The sequence below is a fragment of the Neodiprion fabricii genome, chromosome 5, assembly GCF_021155785.1.
Source record: "Neodiprion fabricii isolate iyNeoFabr1 chromosome 5, iyNeoFabr1.1, whole genome shotgun sequence".
Taxonomy (NCBI): Eukaryota; Metazoa; Arthropoda; class Insecta; order Hymenoptera; family Diprionidae; genus Neodiprion; species Neodiprion fabricii.
This window is the reverse complement of record NC_060243.1, coordinates 7,650,452-7,677,591: the sequence shown is the minus strand read 5'-3', so window position 1 is coordinate 7,677,591 and position 27,140 is coordinate 7,650,452. Positions and strand designations below refer to the sequence as shown.

General features: G+C 37.0%; 2 protein-coding genes and 1 long non-coding RNA gene across 12 annotated transcripts in view; 2 read left to right on the top strand and 1 right to left on the bottom strand.

The window, feature by feature from the left end:
• Window positions 1–16,749, top strand: part of LOC124183007 (neuroplastin) — a 40,472-nt gene extending 23,723 nt beyond the window's left edge. For 3 of the 4 annotated variants that reach the window (XM_046570936.1, XM_046570935.1, XM_046570938.1), the window contains 3 exons: window positions 9,169–9,486; window positions 10,335–10,764; window positions 13,574–16,113. In XM_046570936.1, the coding sequence (XP_046426892.1) occupies window positions 9,169–9,486; window positions 10,335–10,764; window positions 13,574–13,619 (794 nt within the window). In that variant the 3' untranslated portion in view covers window positions 13,620–16,113. Of the gene's footprint in view, window positions 1–9,168; window positions 9,487–10,334; window positions 10,765–13,573 lie in introns of all 4 variants that reach the window. The other variant, XM_046570937.1, reaches the window with a different exon arrangement.
• An 883-nt stretch (window positions 16,750–17,632) lies between these two features.
• Window positions 17,633–18,486, top strand: LOC124183009. The gene is made up of 2 exons (XR_006870911.1): window positions 17,633–17,774; window positions 17,812–18,486. It is a non-coding gene; the product is annotated as an uncharacterized LOC124183009 (long non-coding RNA).
• Window positions 18,325–27,140, bottom strand: part of LOC124183003 — a 27,712-nt gene continuing 18,896 nt past the window's right edge. For 2 of the 7 annotated variants that reach the window (XM_046570917.1, XM_046570918.1), the window contains exons 9-17: window positions 25,504–26,247; window positions 24,580–25,023; window positions 24,347–24,486; window positions 24,138–24,215; window positions 23,708–24,047; window positions 23,421–23,631; window positions 23,096–23,283; window positions 22,476–22,642; window positions 18,325–20,707 (exon numbers count right to left, since the gene is read on the bottom strand). In XM_046570917.1, coding sequence (XP_046426873.1) covers window positions 20,312–20,707; window positions 22,476–22,642; window positions 23,096–23,283; window positions 23,421–23,631; window positions 23,708–24,047; window positions 24,138–24,215; window positions 24,347–24,486; window positions 24,580–25,023; window positions 25,504–26,247 — 2,708 coding nt within the window. In that variant the 3' untranslated portion in view covers window positions 18,325–20,311. Of the gene's footprint in view, window positions 20,708–21,362; window positions 21,436–21,700; window positions 21,904–22,475; window positions 22,643–23,095; window positions 23,284–23,420; window positions 23,632–23,707; window positions 24,048–24,137; window positions 24,216–24,346; window positions 24,487–24,579; window positions 25,024–25,503; window positions 26,248–27,140 lie in introns of all 7 variants that reach the window. The other 5 variants (XR_006870909.1, XM_046570919.1, XM_046570920.1 and 2 more) reach the window with 5 other exon arrangements.

Below are 27,140 nucleotides of genomic sequence, written 5' to 3'. Positions count from 1 at the left end.
TTTTTGAAAACTTGCTGAAACATGCTTATATTTTGGAAATTAACTTTTTAAAAACTATTCAAAATTGGCAGGGATAAAAATTGTGGGGTTTTTTTTTTTTTTTCTTTCTTTATTTTTCGACATCTTGTGATCTCTAATAATGTTGTAGTATTTTATCATCTTTCAATTCATTTCTATCTGTTAATCGGATATCGATCCGTTGATCGTTATCATCGCGATCGAATTAGCTCTGAATCAGATTTCACTCTCAGCAATACTCGTCGTTTAAAATTCAAGCCGAAAAGATGTTACCGCATTTTTAATGAAATTGGAAAAGGAATAGATTTTAAATCGTGATTCTAATCGTTTCGTCAAATTTTCTTTTTTCAAAATTTCGATCCATTCAATCACAACGTGTATATAAAACGTAACTTGAAAAATTATGGCACTATTTGATCGAAAATTTCATTCTTACTTCAAATCCATCGCTGTTGAATGTTTTTCAAATTTCTTTACAATCGCAAAAATTACACTTCTACTTCTTAGTCAATCGAATCTTTTTGTTTATTTATTTCTTTATTTTCTCTTTTATAATCCCTTTTTTTTCTCACAACTGACTGAAATTGCATGTATCTCGGATACATTGTCCGTATACAATACCCCTAATTTAGTTTTCGCCTGGTTGAAATTAGCTAGGAATCACGAAACTTGGTTAAGAATTAATTAATCCGTAGCCTCTGTAGCTCGAAGATCTCTCGCCTGCCTTTGTCTTATTCTCCGAATTTATCTCGTTAGTGTTGCTTTGAAATCCCGTGATACGATTAATTTTCAACCAACCCATTTTAAATCTATACAACGATTATAATGGTTCGTTACTCCAATAACTCGAATCAACGACCTCTAGACGTTTCAAAGTGAAAATAAAATAATCTTCTTCACTCCTCGTTCGACAAGAATTTAATCTCAAACTTTCGCAATTATAAATTTTATAAAATTTGTCCAGTCGAATAAAAAAAATTATTATATATCGGACTAGATTTGAGAAATAATTAGTTTTTTTTTTTTTTCTTATTTCACACTTTGTGGGCGTGTGAAAAAAATTCAATCAACGAATCGATAATATTTTTATATCAACATACGGCAAATTATTTCTTGTGTGCCTAAAGCTGAATATTTTTCTCTCATGATGTTTGCGGGTTTATATACATTGTACAGTTGTAATAAAAAAAAAAAAAAAAAACAAGAAAAAAAGAAATCAGGCCAAGTTTCTCCGCGTCAGAAGCTCGTCTATTACACGCTTCTACAATGTGTAGGTTAGACGGTAGGTATTGTAGAAAATCTCTAACTTGAAATCTCGCGATGCCAACGAATTTGAAAGGTGAAAATTCTTAGACATCGCACTTGTTTAATTATACATATCATAGTTGTACATACATTGAGAGAAATCTTTAGTTCCGGTTACCGTTCAGTCTTTAACTATTTTCATTTTTTACCACGATCGAAAAATATAGTTCTACGTAGAAAATGAAAATTACTTTTCTATCCGTTACTATTCTTTCTCACTACGATCACTGTTGCTATATTTTCTTGCAACTGTTGCGAATATTTAACGCTTGTGCAAGAATAAATTAACGTTAAAGCCTTGCTTAACTAAAAAAGTAGATTAAACCTCAGAAAATGATTTTGCGTTGCAGTTACCAAAAAATGATCGACGATAGCGCAAAATGATTAGGCGTGCCTCGTTTTTCGTAATTCCAACAATATTCAGACAGTTTTTTTTTAACGATACCTGTTTTACCGAATTTTTCTAGTTACTATGAGAAATGAAATTTTTCACAGTGTATAGAGATGTAAATAATAATAACCCGCAAAGATCCGTCAAGAGAAATTAACGCTTAAAAAATGAACGTCGTTTTTCACTCTATCTAAAACATATCTCTTCAAGACACGTTCGAAGTCAAGTGATATGGTTCTCTTATCGCGATCAGGTCTAATTGTCGCTATTGTTATTCTCTGTATTTCTTTCATCTTATTTCTTTTTTTTTTTTTTTTTTTGTTTTATCGTTTCTCACCTCGTACAGACAGACGTCACGAAACGTCTTATCTCAACTTGCGTAGGTTGATTTTAATCTCGAATACCGTAAATTATCCTCCTCGGTTATTATCATAGAAATCGTCAAGATCTCTGTTACATTAAACGTTACGCGACATTGACTAGATTTTGCTTTTTCATCGTCTGTTCGTCGCATCACGGGTGTCTAATGTTCCCATAATCGCGTTACACCCGCAACTCGAGCCTTAGATAATTACCGTCTTACACGTAGAAATGTTTCAACTTTCAAAGGTCGTCGAGGGCGTGCGAAACGTACAACTTATTCCTACATATTTTCGCAAATTCGTGCGTCTCAAGGTATTTCTCACCGAGATACCTTGATGCCGAAGCTCTTATCTTAACCTTCGTCCCAGCCTCTTTCCCTAAGAATCTGCAAATATACGATAGAAAAGTCTCTGAATTGGAGGGAAAACTTTTTGTCCAACTAGTTTCAGTTTCGACATTTTTTTCTGCTTATTTATCTGCATCTTTTATCTCTCTCTCTCTCTACATATATATTTTTTTTTCAACCTCCTAATGACTCTTTTACAAACAATTAGATAAGAAACTTGGTCGCTTCAAAATTTGAACATATTTTTATTATTTGCTAATGTATTAATTATTTTTGCATGTAGAGAAGAATATTATTTATCGCACTGTCGCACATTTACAATTTGTTCCTACGTGTATGTAATATAACCTTGAAGTTGAGTAATTTATGTAGAAACTTGATGTATTATTAAACCGAACAGTCGATTAGTTAATAATTACAATCAGTTTAGCCGCGGTTACAATATCGATTAAAAGTTTGTTAATTTTCACCTAGATCGAGCCTGAAAGCAGGTTAAATTACAATGAGAAGGTGCAAGGTCAGGCAAAGTGAACGCGATTGAAAATTTATTGATTCCCTCTCAAAATATAAACGATGAATGATTGGGCAAAGATTTTTACGGTAGAAAACAGTGTTTGCTGTAAAGTATAACAATTTGCTTTTCTCTGTGCTTTTCTTCTCAATCGAGTTGATTCGAGTTTTTTTTTTTTTTCCTCTTTCGCTTCATCTCGCGAGAAAATTTGATTTTTAACACCGTTATTACGGATAAAAAATTCTTCACCTCTCGATATACGAAATATCAAATTTCCATTTCAAATATTCAATTCATTCGGGTGTGTCAATTCTTCGCAACGCGAATTGGTTCGATTTATCTGTCAAGTTGATTGAATACTCGGTGAAATTGATCACCGCGCGATCCGTACTTCAATTTATTGATTTATGATATTTTTAACGAACGAAGGATTTCCAACGATTATATATATATATATATATATATACACCTGTAATGCAGAATTAGGTAAATAACATTCAACACGGTCCTTCCCGTCGTTTTCATTGTGCATTTGGAAAAGGAGCAAAAAATAGATAAAAACCGAATGAAACGACGAAACGTCCGCGGAGTTATATTTTTGTAAGACATTTTTAACCCTTTCAATTAAAAATTCCATGCCCCAGCCTTGTTACAATTTATTCTCAACCTCCAATCGTACTTTTTACAACGCCAAAAACTCCCCAGTAACAAGTTTCCGCTAGAATTATCGAATTTTCTTAAATTTTTTTTATTTATTTATTTATTTTTTTTTCGATCTTACATCCGCTACATTGGATCCGCCATATTGTATGTTAGAAACGTGAGATTCGGATCGAAAAACCGATCCCGGGTAACAGAGTTCAGGCGAAAATATCGATTTGAAAAAAGTGCGACACCGAAAGGGTTAACATCCCCTCATCGCGCGGCTTTCGCCCCTCGTGAATATTCCGAAAGCCTCGGTATATCAGTTATTCTCTTCGCCGGAAATCTCTCCTTTTCCACGTCTCACACGCAAACCGTACATCATACTTGCATACGTAAACGCATTAGGCGAAGTGATCCGATCGTAAAATATAGGGGTTTTCGGGGGGGGGTGGTGGTGTTCAGGGTCGCATTACCGTGTCGTCGTTTCTTCTTTTCGTCCTATTCACTCTCTCCATTAGGCTCGGCCCGGTTTATTGCCCATTATTCGTTTTGTTGCTTTCACCCTTCGCCCCCCCCCCTTCACCCTTCGCTTTGCACCCCCCGACGAACCGCGATAGATAGTCCGCGGAATTTGATATTTCGCCAGATTGCGCCGCGGAATAACCTCTTCCATACACATATGTACATATATATATATATATATACGCATACATCACACAATGTATGTATGTATGTACGCGTAATAAAAATGTCAGCCTCCCCGAACCAGCCGCGATATGATTCGGTGTAATACCGTATGTGGACGAATTTTCCCTTATCGATGGCTGGTGATGGAAAATTGTAAATTCAACCAATCGCCTGTTTTTTTTTTTTTTTGGTTTTTCTTTTCCTTCTTTGTTTATTCTTTTTTCGTTCTACCAAATATATTTACGTTTTTTTTTTTTTCTTTGTCTTCTCTCTTGTAACGTTCACTTCCTCGTACGATACGAATTATTTTTTATCCCGTCCTTCCTCTGCACCGTCGAAATAAAAAAAAAAAGTCGGATGTAGGGGTTGTGCAATTTGCCTGGTACGGTGGTTTGAATTTCTTATCAAATTTGTACGAATATTATTACTCTTGTTGTAAAAGGGTGTATTTTTGAACGGGGAAATACACCATTTTACAGGGGGGAAGGTTAGAGTTGAGATAAAAACGTGTAAAAATTGAGGTATTGCTTTTTGAATTATTTGGAACCGATTTGCCGGTTGCCTGATGAAAAAATTCGATCGAACTCTAAATATGGATCACACTGAGAAAAATTTCATTTTTTACATTGAGTACGGTGAAATTGAGTAAAACAGGTGTCGTTAAAAAAAATACTGTTCGAATATTGTTGGAGTTAGGAAAAACGAGGCACGGGTAACCATTTTGCGTTATCGTCGATCCTTTTTTGCTAATTACAACGCGAAATCAGTTTGTGAGGTTTACTCTAGTTTTTTAGTCGACAAAGTTAAAAAATGAAAATAGTCGAGGACTGAGCGGTAACCGGAAATAAAAATTTCTCTCGGTGCACCCAAGTTAGGCCTACGTATGTATAATACCCGCATCGATCCCGTAATCATAATCATGTAAATATAATTTACACCCTCGTAGCAGATGGTTATACATATAGGGTGGTTATCAATGACCAGGGTATATAATCATTACGAATGGATGTCGTCTGGACGTGACGTTTGCTTGCCTCTGGCAGACCGTAAATTAATAACGCACAGAGGATAGGCAGTTAAACACGCGTAATATACGGGGCATTCCGTGTCAACACTACCAATGATTTTCCCTGAAAAATTTTTGTTTCACTTCAGGATTTCTTTCTTCGATTCTACGATCACAAAAAGGCACTCTGCAATTTTTTCCACAACGGTCAATTTTTCATCACTATTCAAACGTATCTAAAAATCGGCATCGACGATGAATTCGAATTCGCGGATCTGATTTGATTCCCTTTTAAGTTGGCATTTTCTCGCCGTTGTTACACAAGACGCTATCGTACACGTACGTACGTATGTGTACGTATAACCTATCGTATAACGCATAAAACAGCCGGGGTAGATTTATTTACGGGAAATGAACTTGTATACAGGCTGTGACGTCATTTCCATATATATTACCTGGTGCAGGAATGCGATACGTCGCATAGCGAGGTATAACAGCGCTATGCCGATTCTTTAACGGTAAAATGAAAATGTAAATGTAATTTTTATTATTTTTTCGGCAACTTCTCCCTCCCCTGGTGTCTTGTATATATATATATATATATATATTAGACATACAGGCGGTTTGCAAATAGCGTTGTAAATCGAGTTGTTTGTTAATACGAGAACGAAAAGAGAAAAACGAGGACTCTGCATGCGAGAACGTTTAATTCGGTTGAAAAAGTTTTTTTTTTTATTTTCTTGGTTTTTATTCTAGTAATGAATAAATGAATATATGAATAAAGTAAAACATGATCGAAGAGAAAGGTAAAAAAAAAAAAAAGGAATAAATAAAATGAAAGGAAAAGGTTTTCCAACGAACAAAAACTTATCTTCCTCGGTGAATTAAACTAGCGTGCCGTGCAGAGTAATGCTGTAAACTGACTGAAATGAAAATGCAGTGGAAAGATTCTAGGAGGTTGCTGAACAGTCGATCCATTAAAAGCGAGTATCTTTGCAGGGTGAAATGAAAAAGATCAATTCCTTTAGGCGAGAGATCGGCGTTGAAAAGGATGATAGAGGAGAAGAAAAATTCGTCGTGGAAATATTGTAGCGAAGAGAATTATTTTAAATCGAATCTTGTTAGTCGATGAAAAGTCGTTAGTTGTATAATTGGAATTCTCTAGATAATATAGAATGAAAATAGTTGCGTTCATTTTTAGAGGAAGGATTAAATTCGATAATGCAAACGATGCACAAAACTATTTCATTAATTATAATAAATCGTTGACGTTGTGAATTTATTTCAAGTGTATGTAACGTGAAAAAAATTTCATACCGTCGATTACAAAAAATCAGAGAACATCGCATTGTTTTTTTAAACAATTTTCGGGCGTTTGGTAAACGAGCAAAATGACCGATAAAATTTTATAATTTGATCAAAAATACCGGAGTTCGTTCGATCGTTCCGAATGTTCTAATTGCAGTACATTTTCACAAATTTTTCACATCTCAGATTCCGTGGTTACGAATATATACGATTTAAGGTATATTGACAAATTTTTTTAGACAATTTATTATTAAAAAAAAAAAAAAAAAAAAAAAAAAAAAAAAATTCTGGAAAGTTTCGTCTAACAATGCGAATGGTCGATATATCGAAATTGCGAACATGCGAAACTAAAATAACGAAAGATGAATTGTTCGAAATATTGACACCTTCAAGTTTTGACCGCCGCCAATTTCTTTTAGCAAGCGAGATTGAAATTTTGCTAAAATAACGAATCAAAGATACTCACCCTTTTTTTTTTATTATTTATCTCGGATAAAATCGTATTGTTTTGGCCGTTTTTCACGTTTAAATTCACACGCCGCGGGGCTCATTTTCACCCCGTTGTACAGCGTAAGGGTTAATCACGATGCGTCATAATTTCGGGGTTAGGTACATGCATACGTATTGACATTCATGAGGGTTACAAATCCCCCGTTACAACCGAAGTGGTTGTCGGACGACGGAATCGGGCGTGTAATTGTGTCCCTGGATTCGAACGTACTTGAATATACAATAATGTACGTATACACATAATGCAAATTCACTCAGGGATTTCGATGAGCTTGCGGTTATAATATCTCGGACATCGATCCGCGTTTTCGTCCTTCGATCCTCGCTCTTAACATCGGCTTAAACCGTGAAGGGACTGCAACCCTTTAACAACTATTAAACTCCATTCATTTGGTACACCTATATATATATATATATATAATATATATTGTAGGTATCATATAAATGATGGAAAAATTGTTCCATTTTAAGCTTCACGAGGCTTTTTATTTTTGTTATTAATAACTGCGGTATTCGGTTGAGAAAATTGAAAACTTTTGAAACGAATTTGAAAAGAATCGAAATACTTGATTTTTATTTGTATTAATGACGTCTGCACGACGCTTGTTAATCAACGGCTGAGGCTTCCAACCATCGCTTGTAAGTCTAAATTTCAAGTGTCGGATTACCTGCACACGTAACAGATTAATTTCTTAACTAATCGGGACAACGATTAAACCGCGATGATAACAGAAATAACGCTAGAAAAATAAAATCCTTATTTATCTATACCGCAGTCGTACTTAAGTTTGAAAATATAAGAATATTTATAGGTTGATAAATTTGGAGCAATTTTCGATTTTCAAATTTGAAATATATTAATTGCGTAAAAATGTTGTCTTAACAACGAAGATTTCATCAAAGCAAACTGACACCTGACTTGTTTGAATGAATTGTTATTTTACAGTGCAATATGTTTTGGAACTTGGAAAATTGACAGAGAGTTTTATCATTTTGTTGTATTTCTTTTTCCAAGTTCTAACGTATTATAAACTCTACAGGCGATCCGGCGTAAAATATTTCATCACTTGATTCTCTTGAGTTCGTATAAACGTAGAAGTAGAATTCATACGATTCGTTATTGTTCTCGTAATTTGCATTTAGTTGAATTTTGTCTTTATTTAACAACGACGATATCAACCGCATGTCTTATATATTCGCGCACGAATATTATTTGCACGTAGTTATTGACCTTGGAGTTCGTTTTTATACACAATTAATTATCGACGAAGTCGGAAAATCGAATAGTAATTTGTTATTTACGATTTCTCTTCACTTCGGCTTTTCCGACTTTGTCATGTATACTCCATTCGTTGCTCACGACTAATCGCAGTGTATCTTCTACTTTTAACGAATTGACTATTACGCAAATTATTATCGCAGTTCTTGCACAATATTTCAGCTTTAGAAATATACGTGAAATATGTTATTCGGCTTATAATATAATATTAACCGTAGTTGGACATGGTTTGAAATTACTAAACAGTTATGTATATTTTATAACATTGTTCAAGAAATAACTTCTTGAAGATAATTTCTAATTCCGCCCTAACCAATACCGACAAAACTAACACCATCGCAACAATACATAAACAATTATATTACATTGTATAAAATATGTATAGCTATTATATTTGCAGTATCCCGAACAACGTCTGTGATATTTCTTTTGTACATATGACGAGTAACCAGTTTCGCTCTATTTTTTTATTCAATCTTTCTCTATACGATAAAAAATTCTAATCATCCTGCATACATAAGTATAATAATCATACAAATTTCAGTCAGGAGTTCGGATCGTAAATTTTCTTATCAGAGAATGTGGATGTATAATTATAACAAACTAATATTATTAATAAAATGTTATGAGAAAATACGAGATCTGATTGCGTTGAAGATCTTTCCGACGGAATGTAAAATATCATCATATTTACAAGGCTTGCGATTAGCTGGCAATTAAACTCGATATTCGAGCTTAAGCATATATGTATAACAAAATGGATCCGTTTTAATTTCCGTAATTATTTTTATCTGCTCAGAGGCAAACGGGGGTGCATCAACGCAAACCACGCAGTTGGATTCGAGTCTAACGTCGAAAGTTGCATCGGCGTCGAATCAAAATGAGCTGATTTACGCGTATACTGAAAAAAATCTCATTTTACCGTGTAACTTAACTACGGTTACTACCGGTAGCATTACGTGGACGCACAACAACGCAACGTTGAAAGAAACGGACACGCTGAAACTTTCCAAGGATAGAACGCAGCTCAACATCACCAAAGGACTCGAGGATTACATGGGAAATTATACCTGCAGTGCTGGTAGCGGGATGCCAACGCGATTTATGAAAGTTGTCCGTAAGTCAACAATTTCACTATCAACTATTGATCACAAAAATTCTACTCCGCGTCAAATGGAAATTTATCCTAATATTTGCTGATTTCTCATCTCTTGCCGTATAATCCTAACGGGCACGAAAATAAACTTATTTTTACTATTCTTTTACGATTTTAAGACCACATTTGACCGAAAAAATGTAGTAAAATAATAAGGAAAAAAAAAAAACAGACTTCAGATGTCACGTGACTGATTTAAGAGTATTTACTAAAATCGGAATAATTTTGACTCGAAACTTCGAATCGATTTGAAATTTATCGCAAAATGATCGTGCTATAGTCGGAAAGTGTGCTTTGATCAGTTAGGGCTGATTAAATGTCGCACAGATTTTTCATCGATTTATTTCTCTGCGAGACGAGCTTTGAGGTTATACTTTGAAAATCGTTCTATCGTTAATTTATACTATCAATTCATCCGTCTCAGCCGATAGCCGAAGCTTACTTACCAAGATCAGAACGACCGCGCAGATAGAAAAACAAAAAAATACAAAACAAAAAAATCAATAAAACTTACGAAATAATCGGTCACGTGACCCCGTGTTCTAAAAACACCCGAACGTTGAAATATCCGGAAGTTTTACAAGTATCGACGATTACAATTACACCGAATAGTTTGAGCATAAGGTGAAACCGAAAAATTTACCGTAATTCGAAGAATATTTAAATCCGTCATTTTTAGTAACCGAACAAATTTTACCCCCAAGTTTGTTTCTTTTTTTTTTCTTATCGAATAGGTATAAAAATGAATATACTTATTACGTCCTCGTATCGATCGATCGTTTTCTGATTAATTTCACATGAATTCGCAGCTTATCCGATAGTGAAATTACCGTCTCTGGATACGAACGTCGTCGAGGGTGAAAAGCTGCGTTTGACTTGCGAAGTGACGCCGGGTCTCGGTGCCGAAATCGAGTGGATCTTCGACAATGTCACATACACCAAGGGCACGGAACGCATCAACATAACAACCGAAGAAAAGTTGTCGACCCTAACCGTATACGACATCCGGCAGGAGGATCGCGGCAACGTGACTTGCAAGGTTGTCTTTACCAGGACCGTAGACCAGTTCGCATCCAGCTATACGACCCTGCTCAGAGTCACGAACAAGTTTGCAGCCCTTTGGCCCTTCCTCGGTATCTGCGCCGAGGTCATCGTACTCTGTGCCATCATCCTCGTCTACGAGAAGAAGCGCAACAAGGCCGAACTCGAAGAGTCCGACACTGACCAGAGTCCAGACACGTGAGGATTTTTCTTCCTTTTCTTCCTTTTCTTCTTCTTCTTCCACTTTTCCGATCATCGTTCTTTTTCTAATTCGATTAGCTACACTGAGAAAAATTGAGTAAAACAAGTATCGTTAAAAAAAACTGTTTGAATATTGTTGGAAATACGAAAACACGAGGCACGCTAGAAAACTAATTTTCATTTTATACCTGGAAGTATATTTTTCGATTATGGTAAAAAATCGGAACTAAAAATTTCTCTCGGTGTACTTCTGATTATAATATACACCATTTGGAGAGGCTGGTTTCGCCGAAAATCTACAATTTTTATCAACCTTGCTTTGAGTATTTATGAAATTCTTACATGCGCTTAGAATCGTTTATACGAACATTGATTTTTAATCGCAATAAGAGAAAATACCGGAACGTGTTGCTAACGAAAGATTGACATCGATGCTTCGTTTCGATACGTTTTTTCAAATAGTTGAAAATCTGCTATAAAAGTCGTTCGATTTCACTCTATGATCACTCATTTTATTCAAAAGGCTATTTTCTAAAAAATTATTGAAACCGAGCTTCTTTTTTTTTTTTTTTTGTCTCGTTTTCATTAGTCATAAAATTTTATGTTACCATTTGTTAATCGTAATCGATGTCGAGAAAAATCCAACGAATCTACCAGATTCGCAACAATTTTGAAGCGATCCGAAACGAAGAATCGATAAATTAACTTTTGTTTATAATTCCGGTGCTTGTTGTCGTGTTCTTAAAGAGTTGCTTTTCCACCCCGCGAATACGACAACAATTTACAAATACCAGACGCCCGATTGTTGCGCGATAAAATTGATAAAAAAAAAAAAAAAAAAAACGTATCGATTTTCGGTCAACCAAAAAACCTCCTTGGGCATCCACAAACCGCAACTGGCGTTTCACTCTCTCTCTCTCTCCTCTCCCCGCCTTTTCTTTATTCAACCTTTCCGAAGCGCCGAGCCGAGCCGCAAGCTGTTACCATCGTACCGAAACAACGCTATAAAAGAAGAATCCGAGACGTTAGTCTAGACCGTGGAAAAGTTGGCGGGCGGTAAAAAAAAAAAAAAAAACAAATAAATAAATAAATAAATAACACGAGACGAGAGTCGGTGGATCTCGGAGAATAAAATAGTAGCCAGACGGCGTTTCCCAAGGCGTTGAAAATTTCATCGAAGATCGTATAACGTAATAACAACGATAATTGCAATCAAACAAGTATTTTACCACCATTCTCGGTGTAATGAAACGTTTTTTTTTTTTTTTTTTCTTCGCGACTCAGCTTCCACTTCGTCTATACACGCACCTTTGCGCAACATCTCAATTCTCACGTACGTGCGATGTCATTTTTTCTTGAATCCATTTTTCATTCCACGCGAAAATTTGCCTCTCCTCGCATTATTCTTGCTGTTTTTTTTTTATTGCCCGGCCCACCGTTACCGTCGCAGGAAATTGACGTCGACGCAAGAGGAGTACTACATACCTCTTCAAGGGCCACTTCCTCCCTCCGAACTTCCGGTCCAACCCCCGATCACCCCGCCTACGAACCCCACAGTTTACGACCACAAAGCTGTTCATTTCCAGAATACCTCGTCGTCCCGAGATCAACGACGAAATTTATCACTGAGGTCCGCTCCTCCTGCGCTTCCTCCCAACTTTGGCTTAACCCTGGTCTAAACATCCGTTCGTACCTTAACCTTTGCCTTTGCCTTTGGCCTTTGGCCTTTACCTGAACCACACCAATCGCGTTGTTACTTTGACTCGAGTTCAAAGATACACTCGAATCGCTTCGGTATTACTCGGAAGAAAATCGACATTTAGAGATGATATTTTAACGGGGTTGTAATTCTGATTCCTTGCAGCGTGCTGCGACTTGTTTATCACGAATTTGATATTTTAAATTTGAAAAAGAAAAGTAAAGTAAATAATCTACGATAAACGAAACAAAAGTTCGGAATTAGAAAAACTTTCATGATCTGCGCACGTCATTTTTATTGACTACATTACGATCATAATTTACAATCAGCAATACGATTCCGGAATCGATTGTCATCGGGTTTCAAGTTTCATTTAATTTTCAATTTTAAATATACTCGTCGGACAGAAAGCCGAACTTTTTTTCTCAGGTAACACGTTTTCGTGTTAATTGTGAATTTAACAATATTTCCGTACAGAAGTAATCACGTGCGTGATTTTTATTACTCTGGAGGAAAAATTTTATCAAAATCAAAGAAAGAAAAACGATGTACGATTTTCGCATTGACAGTTTTCTTTTTCTTTTTACTCTCTTTCTCGTGATTCTTTAACTCAGCTTCAGAATAAAATCGACATTTTTGACGTGTTTATCAATGTTGTATAACATCGTTCACACGTGTTCGCGAATATAATTAATTGACAATCGAGATGCAAGTTATGTGTGTGTGTGTGTGTGTTTTTTTTCGCCGCGTGATCAGCCCCGATTTTTCATATCTAATGAATTTTTTACGCCGCGTTTATGATTTGATTGTTAATATCGTTAGCGGTAAACGCTGAATCCCACATCTTAGAATCTGGAAGATCTCCTTGTCCGCTTTTGTAAGTATAACCCAATAACCTAATTAATTCCTCTTCTCCGTGCTTTGATATGTTTTCCTATTCAAATTATCCCTCATTTAGTTCCTCAAAATGCGAATCTTTCATTTATCCAGATTAAGAATGAATGAAGAAAAAAAAAAAAAAAAAAAAAAATGCTGTACTTATCTAGTCGCAAATAATTGTTTGACTTTTGAATACATTTATATCGTCATGATATTTTTTCCCCGCAGCAAACCGACGCCGAACAAAGATTCCGAAGTCAGGCAGCGAAAGTGAATGAAATTTTGAATGGAAAATATTTCACAAAGAACAAATGGAAGGGGAAGGATAATTAAGGGATAACAAATAATAAGAACAAAAGAAAAGATGCGCGAGGATGAATGTAATCGAAAATTGATAAATGATGGAAACGAAGAATTTAGTCGGTTGGAAAAGAGAGAGAGAAAAAAATCAATAAATAAAAATTACGAAATACTACCGAAAGGAAAAAAGGCACGTGCAAGAAGATGGGATGATTCGAGAAATAAAGAAAAATTTTACGAGATGCCGGAAGAAAAATCAGCAAATCCTTACCATTTGTTGTATTTATTTCAAGTTTTTTTTTTTTTTTCTTTGCATCTTTTTTTTCTTTTCAATTACTCATAAATTATGGTATCTCATTTTACCTTTATCGTCATTCGTTACCGGTATTGGTATATGCGTTATTTCATATACGCTTTGATAGCTCTTCACTTGTTATTATTATACTGTAAAATATGTATAACTTGAAAAAACTAAGAAATTTTGTTTATCTTGTTTGAATCGCTTTGAAATTCTGCATAGCGAGAAGAAATTTCAACCAAACGTTGGAATTAAAAAGTGATTCACAGCGAGTCTACAAAAATGTTTAACGAGACGGTCGTTTTTTGATCATTTCGAAGTTAAAAAAAAAAAAAAATAAAACAAAAAAAAAAAAATTGGAACCGCGTGTAAATTCTTCCTAAAATTCCTCAATTTTCGTATCATCTGCGTATTATAATTTCGTACATTGCTGTTTAAAAATTAATTACGTATAATCACTCTTTGATGACCAATCAAGTTTTTTATAAAAAAGAAAAAAAAAAAAATTAGACACGGCAATCGGTAATATTTCAAAGATATTTTTATCATCGGGATAAATTTAATTCTGTTGCGTAATTGAAACGAAATTACGAACCGTCGAGTAACGGAGGCCTGCAAACATCATCAGGGTCATCATCTCAGCGTTTCCCTAATTCGGACAAATCTTATTTGAAAGAAGAAAACGATAAGAACAACTTTTGATCGTATTTGCGGAATTGGAAAAAAAAAAAAAGGATTCAACGAAGAAGCAAAAATGATCCAAATTACTAGCTACGTGTATAAATTAGAGAAAGAGGAAGAAGAGGAGGACAACTAAGCAGCAACGGGGGAAAGAAATGTTTTTCACCGGAAATTCCACGCTGTTGTTTTATCGATCCGCGCACCATCGGAAGCGTCTCTTCGTAACAAATCCAACTCGCCATATTTGACTTAAAAACCAAGTAGCCAATAGTAAGATCTGAGGACTCCTTTTAAAACCTTTTTTTTTTTTTTTAAAAGATATCCGCACCCGAAGCGACGGAACTGAGAATATGAACACAATTTAAATAGACGATAACGAATAAGTGATGAAATTAAGTAAAATAATAATACGTATATTACTCATACGCATGCGCATGTATAAATATGTTCACGTAAATACATTCAAATAATGTGCAAAACACCACGTGTAACGTGTGTAATAACGGAAAGAAAGAAAGAAAAAGAAAAAAAATGAAACAAGCGTTTTACCCCGGTCCTTGTTTTTACATGAAATGTTTTAGTAACGATGTTACATTATCCTTAACTACTCTGCGGAATGTTTACAAATTGGCAAACAATCGGACTCAAAGTCCGCGTTGAAAATTCGATTGTAGTTCATTTCAGGCTAAACGGCTATTCTCTTTTGTCTACGGATGAAATTGTCTAATTTGTCCGTAAATAATTTGTCACAGATGAAAAATATTTCGCACGTGCAACGAAGGATAATCGTAACTAAAATCGTTTCGAAACATTCGTCGTGTCATACGAATGAATAATTAATGAAATCAATGCTACACGAAAAGCTTATTCAAACGTACGTAAGAAGAAAAAATAGGTGAAATATTTCAGTCTTTTGCAATGAATCCGTAGTATTTCTTTAAGAATAAAAAAAGACGATGATTTTAAAAAGAAATTTTTTTTTTTTTTTCTTTTCGAGAAAGGAGACGACGGCGCCAAATTATAAAAAAACCAGCGACGGTACTTACAACAGGCGATATGTAATTATATCGAGATTGTTGATTAATCGTTGATTCGCAAAACGAGACCAGTGATGATTTTTTTTTTCTCGTACGAGAAAACACACACGTTACATTATAAATACAATAAATTACTATTAAAATTAAAATTACAATTATTATTATTATTAGTTATGAAATATCATTATAACATTATCATTGTTATATTGTCATTATTATTTTAATTAATAATATTATTATTGATATCGTTATTGTTAATGTTATTAAATTAACAGTTATCATTATTATTATTACTAAAATTACTACATTATTAATAATGAATTATTATCGATAAAAATATATGAATTATATTATACATATAATATATGCATCTGTAGTACCGTAAATTGCATCGGGAGAATCAGCCGTAATTGAATTGAAAAATTTTAGAACCGAGAGTTTCGGCGAGGAAGGAAAATCGAAAGAACAACGATGGTGGAAATTCGTTTCTAACGATTTGACGACGTGCTTTTGGCAACGGTGTTTCTCTCCCTTGCTCGTATCTCGGTCTTGTCGCGATGTAAATAGAGTTCTCAATTATTAATGAATCGAACAAAACAAAAAAAAATATATATATATATATAAATATATACGAATATCTACCGTCAGTTTTACGAAGTACGATTTTTGTTGATCGGGATTCGACAGGTTTTAATTTCAACGGCAAAAATCGTTGAGCTCTCCCCTCATCGGTTATACAATTCTAAACACCTGTAATATGCTGGCAATTAATATTCGTCAACGTCGCGTTAATTAACATACCGTTATAATTTATTAAACGTATTAGAAAGACGCGTTGCAGGTATATTTCCAGGCTAATGATTTATTAGATATTCCGCGCGAATGAATGATAGAAAATTTAATCTTTCTCGTTGATATATTGTATAATATATTGTATACTACTAACAAATTCAACAACACCGCGATTTCTTCTATAATACACCGAATAGATGCGTTTATTCGTTCCTTTACGGAATTCACGCTGTAATAAGTAAGTAACATTATTATAATATACGCGCATACAATATGCGTATAAAAATTATTATTCAGATATTAATTAAACGATTATTTTGAACGAAAAAGAAAAAAAAAAAAAAACAACAAAAATACCTATGCCTTTGAGATCGGTTGAATAAACAATTATTGACACGTTGACAAAAATCCTGAACCTTGCTTTTATTCAGCTCTCTTTTTGGATGAATTTTATACCGTCGTATAATATTTCTTTGGTGCGGTTCTTTTTTTCTCTCTCTCTCTCTTTCTTTCTTATTTTCTGTAATATGGTTTTGAATATTATTATATCAGTCGAAGGATGAAGAGGAATAAAAAAAAAAAAAAAAGAACAAAAACAAAAAGAAGCAGAAGAAGATGAAAATTAAGGAAACTTCCAATCAGGTACAATATACGCAATTTATCGTATCAATCACGTGCATGAATTTTCTGAATTTCTTTTTTTTCTCTTCTATGAAATCGTCGTAATTACTGAATCTTGAACAATTCAACTTCTATCCGCGCCAAATGTTGGTTCACGGGTTTATACCATGTAGTAAACTATCGTTGCAAATCTGAACGATGGTGGGCAAGTCGAGCGGTGTATAAAAAACAAAAAAAAAAAATCAAAGTTAATGATGGAAAGAGAAAGAAAAAAAAAACATATACATATATTTTCGTAAGGAATGTATGATATTTGTTCAAATTAAATGTAAACTCAAATGGGATCTCTTTCGTTTGCCTAATAATTTTACTTGTACGAGATTTCATGAAACTTCTTACTTTGATCTTCAAAGAGCCACGGATTAACGGAGCGAATAATATAACGCGAGAAAAAGAAAACACTGATGGGGAGAAAAAAGAGAAGCAAAAGCTTATAAGCAAATATACAAGTAGAAAAAAAAAAAAAAAAAGGAAAAAGAAAGGCAAATAACATTCAAGACAGATCGGAAGTGCAGAGGAAAAAGGGAAGCTAGCCTAAAGCTAAAGCTTTTTCTAAACTTTTCAGCAGCGATGGGCGTTATTCTTTTAAAAAAAATTCGTTAATAATATTTGAAACCTCCGCTAAAGTCGATATTGCGGAGTGATTAGCCTACTCCTTAAAATTCTACGCCTGTGAGTCTTAATTGTGAATTCCGAGGGTTTCAATTAGCCTTTCTCTTTCTCTCTCTCTCTCCCTCTATCAACTTTTCTCTAGCAATCTCTTGCTCCCGATTTTTTTATGCGCAATTCGATAACAGATTTGTTCTCCCCCCCTTTTTTTTTATTTCCTTTCCATTACGAAGTTGTTGTTTTCTTATTTCCTCGACAATTGGGTAAGTGCGGATGATTAAGGAGACAGATTAGATTTGGGTTATAAAAATTATACAAATATACTTTATTACAGGATAATGATTTCGCTTCATTCATCATTTGTTACATACATATATATAGGTGTATATATAATGGGGTGCTTACCATCAATTATTTTCGTACTAAAGCCTGTATATACAGGGTTAATTGTAACGTATATTATGTGTGAAAAAAGGATGAAAATAACACCCCGTCTATCCAATTTTAAAAATTAATCGTCACTCAACTCGCGTTTCTGAGCATTCGATAAATTGCCTCAGTTTTTTTTTTTTTTTTTTTAAAATTATTTGCGAAAACCGTCCGAATGATTTACAAATAAAATTTTCTATTGAACACTGTAACACCAGTTTATAATCCGAAGTTTCCCGCTTATCAATTCGACCAAAAAATTCATTTGACTAGAGCGGTAAATTGGAAATTACGCTTTTCGGAGCTGAGAAAAGCTCTGCGTGCAAAAATTATTGTTCAAATCGAATACAGGGATACTGACAATTGTTGGAAAGGCCCTTACATTGTTATAATTTACGTATGACATCTATATGCCAACAGTTGTATATATATATATATTCCAAATATATATAATATATAGCTAAGATATAAGGTAACTTATGTATAAATAGCACGTATTCTTATGAAAATATACATGTGTGTGTGCGTGTGTGCGCAATATATAAAAAATATTAACGTATGCATATACATGTATATACTTAACAATCGTTATTACGGTTATTTTTATTGTTATTATTTAATTAAGCTAATGTACATGCTGCGCGCCGTTTGTTCTGTCGAAGTAAATCTTTGTAGGCATCGATGAGTTAAAAGTGAAAATGAATGTTCGTTTGAAAGTGACGGAAGAAAGGGGACGAAAAAGAAACGCGGTTCAGGAAAAAATAAAAAAAAAAAAACAAACAAGAAAAAAAAATACAAAAGCGACTGATGGATAGTTAAGGACGCGGACAGAGACCGAATATAATTGCAGAAATGAATAATTTGACCGGACGTTTGTCGGCGACAGGAACAAACAGCCGCGGAATAGCTTTGTAATTAATTACAAGGCACTCGTCGGGCGCTATGCATATACGTATAAATACGTAATTTCCTCGCCTCGAATTCAACTCTGACAACAGTAACGACGAGTTAGTTTAGTGCGCTTGGTCTATTTACATTATTTTAACGGAAAACGGTGTAACGGAGTTAACTCTTGACAATTGATGGGAATCCGAATGAGGATTCAGTCGGGTTGTAATTATTCGTTGGAAAATTCAATATCTGAGACTGTCGGTGATAATCAAGTCGTATGGATGAAGTTGTGTTCAGTCTTTCCACGAAGTAAGTTTATTTTTATCGACAAATATGACAAATTGACAGGATTTTAAATAGATTGCAATTAGTTGGAGAAAAACAAAAACAAACAAAAAAAAAAATCAATTGGCTGAATTAATTTTAATTTTCAACTAATTTAACTTGGTATCAAAGATCGGGAAATAATCTTTCGTTACAAATAAACGGCAGAGAATTTCGTGTTGTAAATTTTTTCGACAAAGACGGTTGATCTTTAGAGTTGCAAAAAAAGAAGGAAAGAAAGAGAGAAAGAAAAAAAAATAAATAAACTAAAAAACTTTCATCGATGCTCTTTCACTCAGAGAGTTTGAGATGCTAGCCAATTATTCAAGTCCCATGAAATTGTCGTTGATTTTTAACGATCAATAAGTTGTACATTTACCCAACAAGTTTGAAGATGTCTTGAACATTGCGCGATAAATGTTTTTTTTTTTTTTTTTTCTTACGCCCAAAGTAATTACAATCAGACGGAATCTTTGCATATTATTTCCCACTTGTCGAAATACGAACTCATCCCGATTTTCCCAGATCGTTGGTTATATATACGGTAAAATGCAGTTTACTAAATTACAAACAATGATGCATGACCGTGAATACACGTATTATATATAATATATATATATATATATATATATATATATATATATATATATATATATATATATATATATATTGTAATAATACGACTCTTTCTCCTTAGAATCTTGCAATATTCAACACTGCACTGTAAGCACACGGAGAAAACGGTTGAAAAAAGAAAAAGAAGAAAACAGAAATGAAAACAAATCATTTCGTGCAAGTCCAAGCGGTTCGAAATAATCGTTATCGAGCTCGTCCGCGGTATAACGGATATAAAATTACACATTAAACAACATTAAATTGATAAATTACATTAGTACTGGGCCTTAGAAAGGGTTGGATACCACCTTACTTCGGCTGATTACCATAGTCAACGTAAACGCGTACCACTTCACCGCTGTACTTTCGTTGGCTCGGCATAAAGTAAAAGTCCGGTTGTTGGGGGCCCGACCCGTTGGGCCCCTTGAACCGTTGGTTTCTACGGTCCTGGGTGTAGTAGCCCGGCTGCGGGGGCGGGGGTTGTCGGGGCCCTGGGGCCCTCGGAAGGCTGTACGTTGCGCGGGGCCCGGCTATCTGCTGGGTGGGCCTGACGCCGTCGGGTTCCATGGCCGTTTCCCGGGGCCTCGGGAGGCTGGATACGGGCGGAGGAGCTTTCTCCTCCGTCTCGAACGCCTCGAAAGCGAAATTCGTATTTGCCCCAGAGTTGTAATCCTTCCACGCGTTGTTCGTGGTTATCAGCTGATCCTGGAACAAAAATATTTACATCCTTTAACCGGAGATCCTCTCCTTCGGCCTTGCGACACCCTGTTTCTGGATAATTGTGTACTTATGTCATTTGAAAAAGAGGTAAAAAAAAAAAAGGAACAAGAAAAAAAACTTTACTCGATTAAACTTCAGCTCTGCAGTCGCGTGCTCTCTCCATTTCATTTTACACACCACATGCTATACAGAGTGAATTCCTAACAACTGCATGGTTCGTTGTCTGCTGGAGCTTAATGCGCACGCGTCACAATCCGAGAGGCAATTATTTGCCAGGTTGACCAACTGTCTAAAACCTCTAAAATTTCGACAGCTTACGGTCGCGATTGTGGTCAATTCATAACTGTTAGAATTTTTTAAGTTAGAGACAGTTGGTCAACCTGACAAATAATTGCTCTCGGATTGTGGCTCGTGCGCATTGAACTCCAGCAGACAACTAACCATGCAGTCGTTAGGAATTCACTCTGTGTAATATAATTGTATTTTTAATTACACAACACATGCTGTTGTCGGTAAAATTGTGCTGTGATTTTTTTATATCATATCTAGCTGTGCAAAAGCGTGAATTATTATATATATATATATATGTAGAATTCGTGCAAGGTGCAGGATAAACAGATAGATAGATATGTAAACATACTCTGCAAGGACCGCGCCGAGTGTATTCATCAATTTCGTTTACGGTATTTGGGTCGGAAGATGTTCGGTTAGATCTGCAATTTGCGAGAGTGATATTTATCTAACGAGCGATTAACCAACCACCGTCGATGATGAAATTTCAAACAGATTAGTAGGTAAAACAATCGCGCCATTTTTGCGGGACCAAACAAAAAACAAACAAAAAAAAAAAAATCATCAAATATTTTTTTTCCTCATTATCTTCTATTGAACAAAATGAGAGAAAAAAATAGAAAATTGCACAAAGACAAGCGCATGAAAGTAACACAAAAGATATAGAAAGAAAGGATATTAATGTACCTTGGTAGGGAAAATTGACATTCATAGATATGCTACCAGTTCGAGGCGGGCCGGTGCATATTTGGCGGAAAATGTTGGTGGTGGTTGTTGTATTGATAGTTGTTTTGACTTTGATGACGTAACTGCGTCGTATTCGAGTTTGGGTGATGAATTGGATTCATTGAAGCAGGAGAAGAAGCCTGAAGTGGGAGCGCGTACACCCTCTGCGGGAGGAGCGAAGTCGCGTCAACCGAGTCAACGAGTCATGCAACATAAGCAAGCATAAAGAAAAAAAACAAAAAAATAAAAATATATATATATATAAATAAAATAACAAAGAAAACGTCGGTTTTTTTTTTTTTTTTTTTTTTTCTTCTCATCGTTAATTCACTCTCAACAGCCTCGTGAAGGTTATTAATTCTAAACTACGTTCTGTTGATACAATAAATTTATCAGGTATACAATTCAGTTCTACGTGCGGTCTTCTCGCGCGTTTCATCGATACGGTTATGCACAGTGAGTGAAAAAAAAATCACACGGTTAAAACGCAACAAAAAAAAAAAAAAAAAAACAAATAGCGACAGAGACAGAGACAACAGTGATCGGAGGAAAAAAAAAAAATAACATATTTCGACGAACAAGCACAGTTTCAACAAATCGAGTCGTTTTCAAAGTTCTTACGGCGCTTCTTCGTCGTTCAAGGTTACAAGGAAGGGCTTCTTTCATCCCACCGGTTAACAAGTTCGTACGGTTAATGTTAGGTACTGTAGTGTAAAATTTTTACTCATGGTTTTACCTTTGACGTTCGTTTCCTCGAACGATAAAGGGTGCAAGTTGCCTGGAGAAGCGCCAGTGCTACAAGGGCAGCTACGCAACCAACGATAACGTACAGTTTTGTGGAACCGAGTAGAAGTCCCGTTGTACTAGGCGAAGAGGCCTCGTCCTCGTCGGAAATGTCCGTGACTGAAAATGAAAAACCAAAACTCTTAACAAAGCTCTATTAATTTGGCTTCTTCCGGAGTGCCGTGATTATATCTATGCTGTGGGATCGATTAATTCATTTCTTACGGATACCGCGACGTTCCGTTTGGCAGCCATTCTGAACTTCGAGCTACTGTATATTCGCAAATTATTATCGTAAGATGGAAGGTAATTGGAAGGATTGCTACATCAGGCGAACTGAGGAAACGAAATGCAAATTAAGATTAAAACTTTTAATTGATTCTCTCGGTTCGTACAACCGACAATCGTTCCGTTCGCTTTTATATCCTCTTATTTTTCAAGCCTCCGATTTAATTACCACGGGTGTAAATATACGAAGAGAATAAAACGGCTATCGTTCGCGGAGTTTCCGAACTTTGGCAATGTAATATCTCCAGGCAAGGTCGATATATCGTCAGGCTCTCAATGGCTTACTTTGTGGCGCTTTGAAGACCAGATATTGTGGGTCTACCCGAAGGGTTCCGACGCGCCCAGTGACCAGTGTCTCGTTCAGGGCCCCTCTGGCCATCGCTTCCGTGTCTTCGGGCCTCAAGGCCCGACCCTTTTCCTCATTTTTGTCGAGGATTAGGTTCATCTTGGCAAGGATCGATTCTCCGTCGGATCTGCGATGGGTGAAAACGACGCCATAAATTATTAGCCAACTCTTTGTTCTCGTAGACGGTCTTCTGACCCGTGTTTACGCGCATCCGCGAATTATTGACACGTGGAATGAGAACGCGTTATATTCGTGCACACTCACCTCTCGAGTTGGTTCAATTTGACCTCATAGAAGCCGGGAACCTTGCTCAGAGCCGGTTTAAAGCTGTCTGCAATCGTGTTTGATATCGTTTCGAACTCTGGAGTGTTGGGATCCGGCGCCTGGAACCCGTCCCCTAGGTCCAAAAGTTTTACCTCAAAGTCGTAGACGAGCCTGGGAGGACCGGGAGTGGCTGGCGCGTCCTCATCGAACTCTGAACGGGAATTGAACGAGTTTATTCAGGTACTTTACCGGGGGCTTGAGCTGGAATTCAAGAGCGGTAAACTCACCGTCGCCGCAGGACCTGATGCATATCCTATCGCTCGATATCATCGGTACCGTCTCGTGTTTCTTGAGCTTTTTGTTAACGGCGTTGAAGAGGCCTCCCTTGATCGGAAACATCATGTAGACGCAGTGCTCGTCCGTGATTGAAATATCCTTGGAGTCTCTCGTCGCCCGTTTTCTAGTGAAATTGAGGGTCGTGAATCCGTCCTCGATTTTTCCGGACCGTTCAAGAATGTCCTGCGACTCGTCCAAAAGCGGGGAATTGTACCCGCTGATCCAAGTGTCCATGACGAACGGCTGACCAGTCAGCTTGTTGACCCATCCTATTATCGCGTCGGTTTGCGACTGGGAACCAATCGGAAGGATGATTACCATACATCGATAGTTATTGAGATCATTTTTAACGGATGAATAATTCCGGTCGTATCGACTCACCATTTTTTCGTCGTTGGACAATCCTATGCCCGTCCATTTGTCAGTGTGAGAAGTTACGATGGTGAAAGCCAGCAAGTCCTTGAAAATAAACAGCACGTTATTCAAACTGCCCAATCTTGGACGCCGCGTCGGTGAGACATGCTCGCGCGGCGTTTGCGCGATGGATTGTAAAAAGGAACGGGAAAGAGGCTTTATTAGCCACATTGTACCTTTTTGGCCTTGTAGACCCATCGTGCGGCGTACTCGCACGTACCGTTCTTCAAGGAACAATGTCTCGGATACCGCCATTCTCCGCCGCAGCCTCCACCTTCGAGTGGTGCGTGACCACCGGACTCGGTCTTGTGCTCGTCTGCGATAACGTTGAATTTATAGATTACGATAAGTACAAGGAGTTGACCCATTTCCAAAGCTGGCTGCAATTAATCAGAAACATGGTACTCACCGAGGAAGTTTATGCTTGTGAAGCCTCGCTGCGAGCTGTGACCGTGGTACTTGAGCTCGTCCGGCTTGTAGAAGTTCTTCACGGACACTTTGCTCTTTTCCACACCGCTCGGCGGGTCGTGGACGTAGCTTCCTGGCTCCTGACCCTTGGCCCAGATCACGTGCATCGCAGAGTCGACTATCTCGTGGTCCGCGAGTCCGGTGTCGTTGAGTTTCTTCCTGAAGACTATTGTCGTCACGCCATCCTTCTCGAAGCCCATTGCAGCCGTGAGGCCGTCCTGACCACCCCAGAACGCGTCCGGACGCGGCGTAGATCGATCTCTCGTGTAATAATCTCCGATTCGGTGCGTCATGCCGACCGCGCTGCCGATCACGATGTCCGTACAGTCCATTGGATTGAAATCGTGCTTAGGAGTGTATTTATGAACCGCCGATGGTGTTGGAGCTTGATAATTAAAAAATGTATCATTAGTAGACCGAGCCGCGACGCTTATAACTGTAAACGAATATTGCTGTTACCGTCGGTCATTATTATCATCGATAATATTATTGCTGTCTTACGACTAACCCGGTGGATCGGACTAAGGTATTTTACGTCTGCCCACATTCGAGGAGATAATCAACAGTTGTATAACACTCACTCGGGTACGGTCAATTCTATTGAATTCGAAGCAGCATTCGTTGTTCTTTCAGATCGGTATGATACAAGTCCCGTATTCAAAACTGCATTATGCACGATGTATAATTCCGGCTCAAATTACTAGCTAGGTACTCATCGCAAGTTCATCACATTGCATATTTACATGATGCATGGTCCCACTTAAAATCACTATACATCATCTACACTACCAGCATCAACTACGTGTCGCAATATTACTCTACAAGTCATATATACAAAGCAAAAAACCAAGATCACTTTTGTTACCTTTTGTCGCTCCCGACTTCTCCGTTGGTCCCAGAGCTTCTACGTTGAAATTAGGCTCCAATTTTGGCTCAGGATGCGGTTCGGTTACGGGTTCGGGATTAGGTTCGGATTTTGGTTCAGCGCCCGGCTCAGAAACCGGTTCTGATTTAGGTTCTGTCGTGGGTTCCGAGATCGGCTCTGATTTCGGTTCCGCATTAGGTTCGGATTTGGGTTCAGCACTAGGTTCGGAAACTGGTTCAGAGACAGGTTCGGATTTGGGTTCCGCAAAAGGTTCCGAAATCGGTTCCGATGTGGGTTCAGAAACGGGTTCGGATTTTGGTTCCGAAACCGGCTCCGATGTGGGTTCAGAAACGGGTTCGGATTTTGGTTCCGAAACCGGTTCCGATGTGGGTTCAGATACGGGTTCGGATTTCGGTTCCGAAACCGGTTCCGATGTGGGTTCAGAGGCGGGTTCGGATTTTGGTTCAGCAGTAGGTTCAGACTTTGGTTCAGATGTGGGTTCAGAAGTAGGCTCGGATTTCGGTTCGGACGTGGGTTCGGAAACTGGTTCAGAGACGGGTTCGGATTTTGGTTCACGATTGGTTCCAGAGCGAGATTCGTTTACGGTTGTGAATACAGTGGATGATTCGTGGGTTGATGAAATGGGTTCGGGACGGTATGATTCCGTGATGGAGGTTGGTTCAGGAGTGGATGTTTTTGGTTGAGGTTCAGCAGTGGTGTAAGTAGGCGCGCCGCTGGGCTCCCCTGTGCAACAAAGCAACAACTCCATGCAACTATTCACCTTCGAACCTTCACCGTTGTGCATTATACATTTACGAAAATAATTCATGATACGTGGCTAATCGTTTTAGGGTCGTCATTTTTACGGGAAACAAGCTTTTGAGGGGAAATTTTGGGATGTTCAGTTGGCCGTGAGTAAAACGCGCAGAAGATCCAGTCCGTAAATCATCAACCGTTTAACGGGTATGCATATTTCTTTCAGGTGTAAAAAAGTCACTACCTTTGCCGAGGCACGAGTTGATATCGGTAATTTTCACTTTCGCTTGCTTTCACCGAGCGTTAAGTTCTCGAAAGGTACGTTTGACTTGTTTTTGTACACTCTTTCTCGCCGGTATTCACAGGCATGGATCGTTTGTGCGTACACACCGGCTTCCAATATCAGATTAGAAGGTGGCTACAGAATTTTTGTCAATTATTCTACTTGGAGTGGGTAATCTGTTAATAAGTATTCAAACATCGAAATTGCTGCAAGCTAACGTCTCGGTATCATTCGTTCGCTTTACGCAGTGATTAATATCGTGGGAATATGATATGGACTCCAATCAGTTATAGACCTAAAATAAGGTACGGGGATAAAAAGCTCGACTTTTAATAATCCTAAACTACAGAAAGCATCTCTTTCACTTAATCGCAACGTGCTGCGGCACAGTACCGGCAGAAGATTTTCCTCCGTAAATGCCAAGAGAAACAACTACGTCCGAGGTTCGCCATCCACGTACATATATCAACATCCAAGGTGTGTATTTACCTACGTCAGTATAACTCATACGGTTATACATTGCAAAATCGTGGGAAACTCAAGAGAGTGCAATTTACTCAACGACGCATATTTTACGTGCTATACAAGGGTTTCGAGC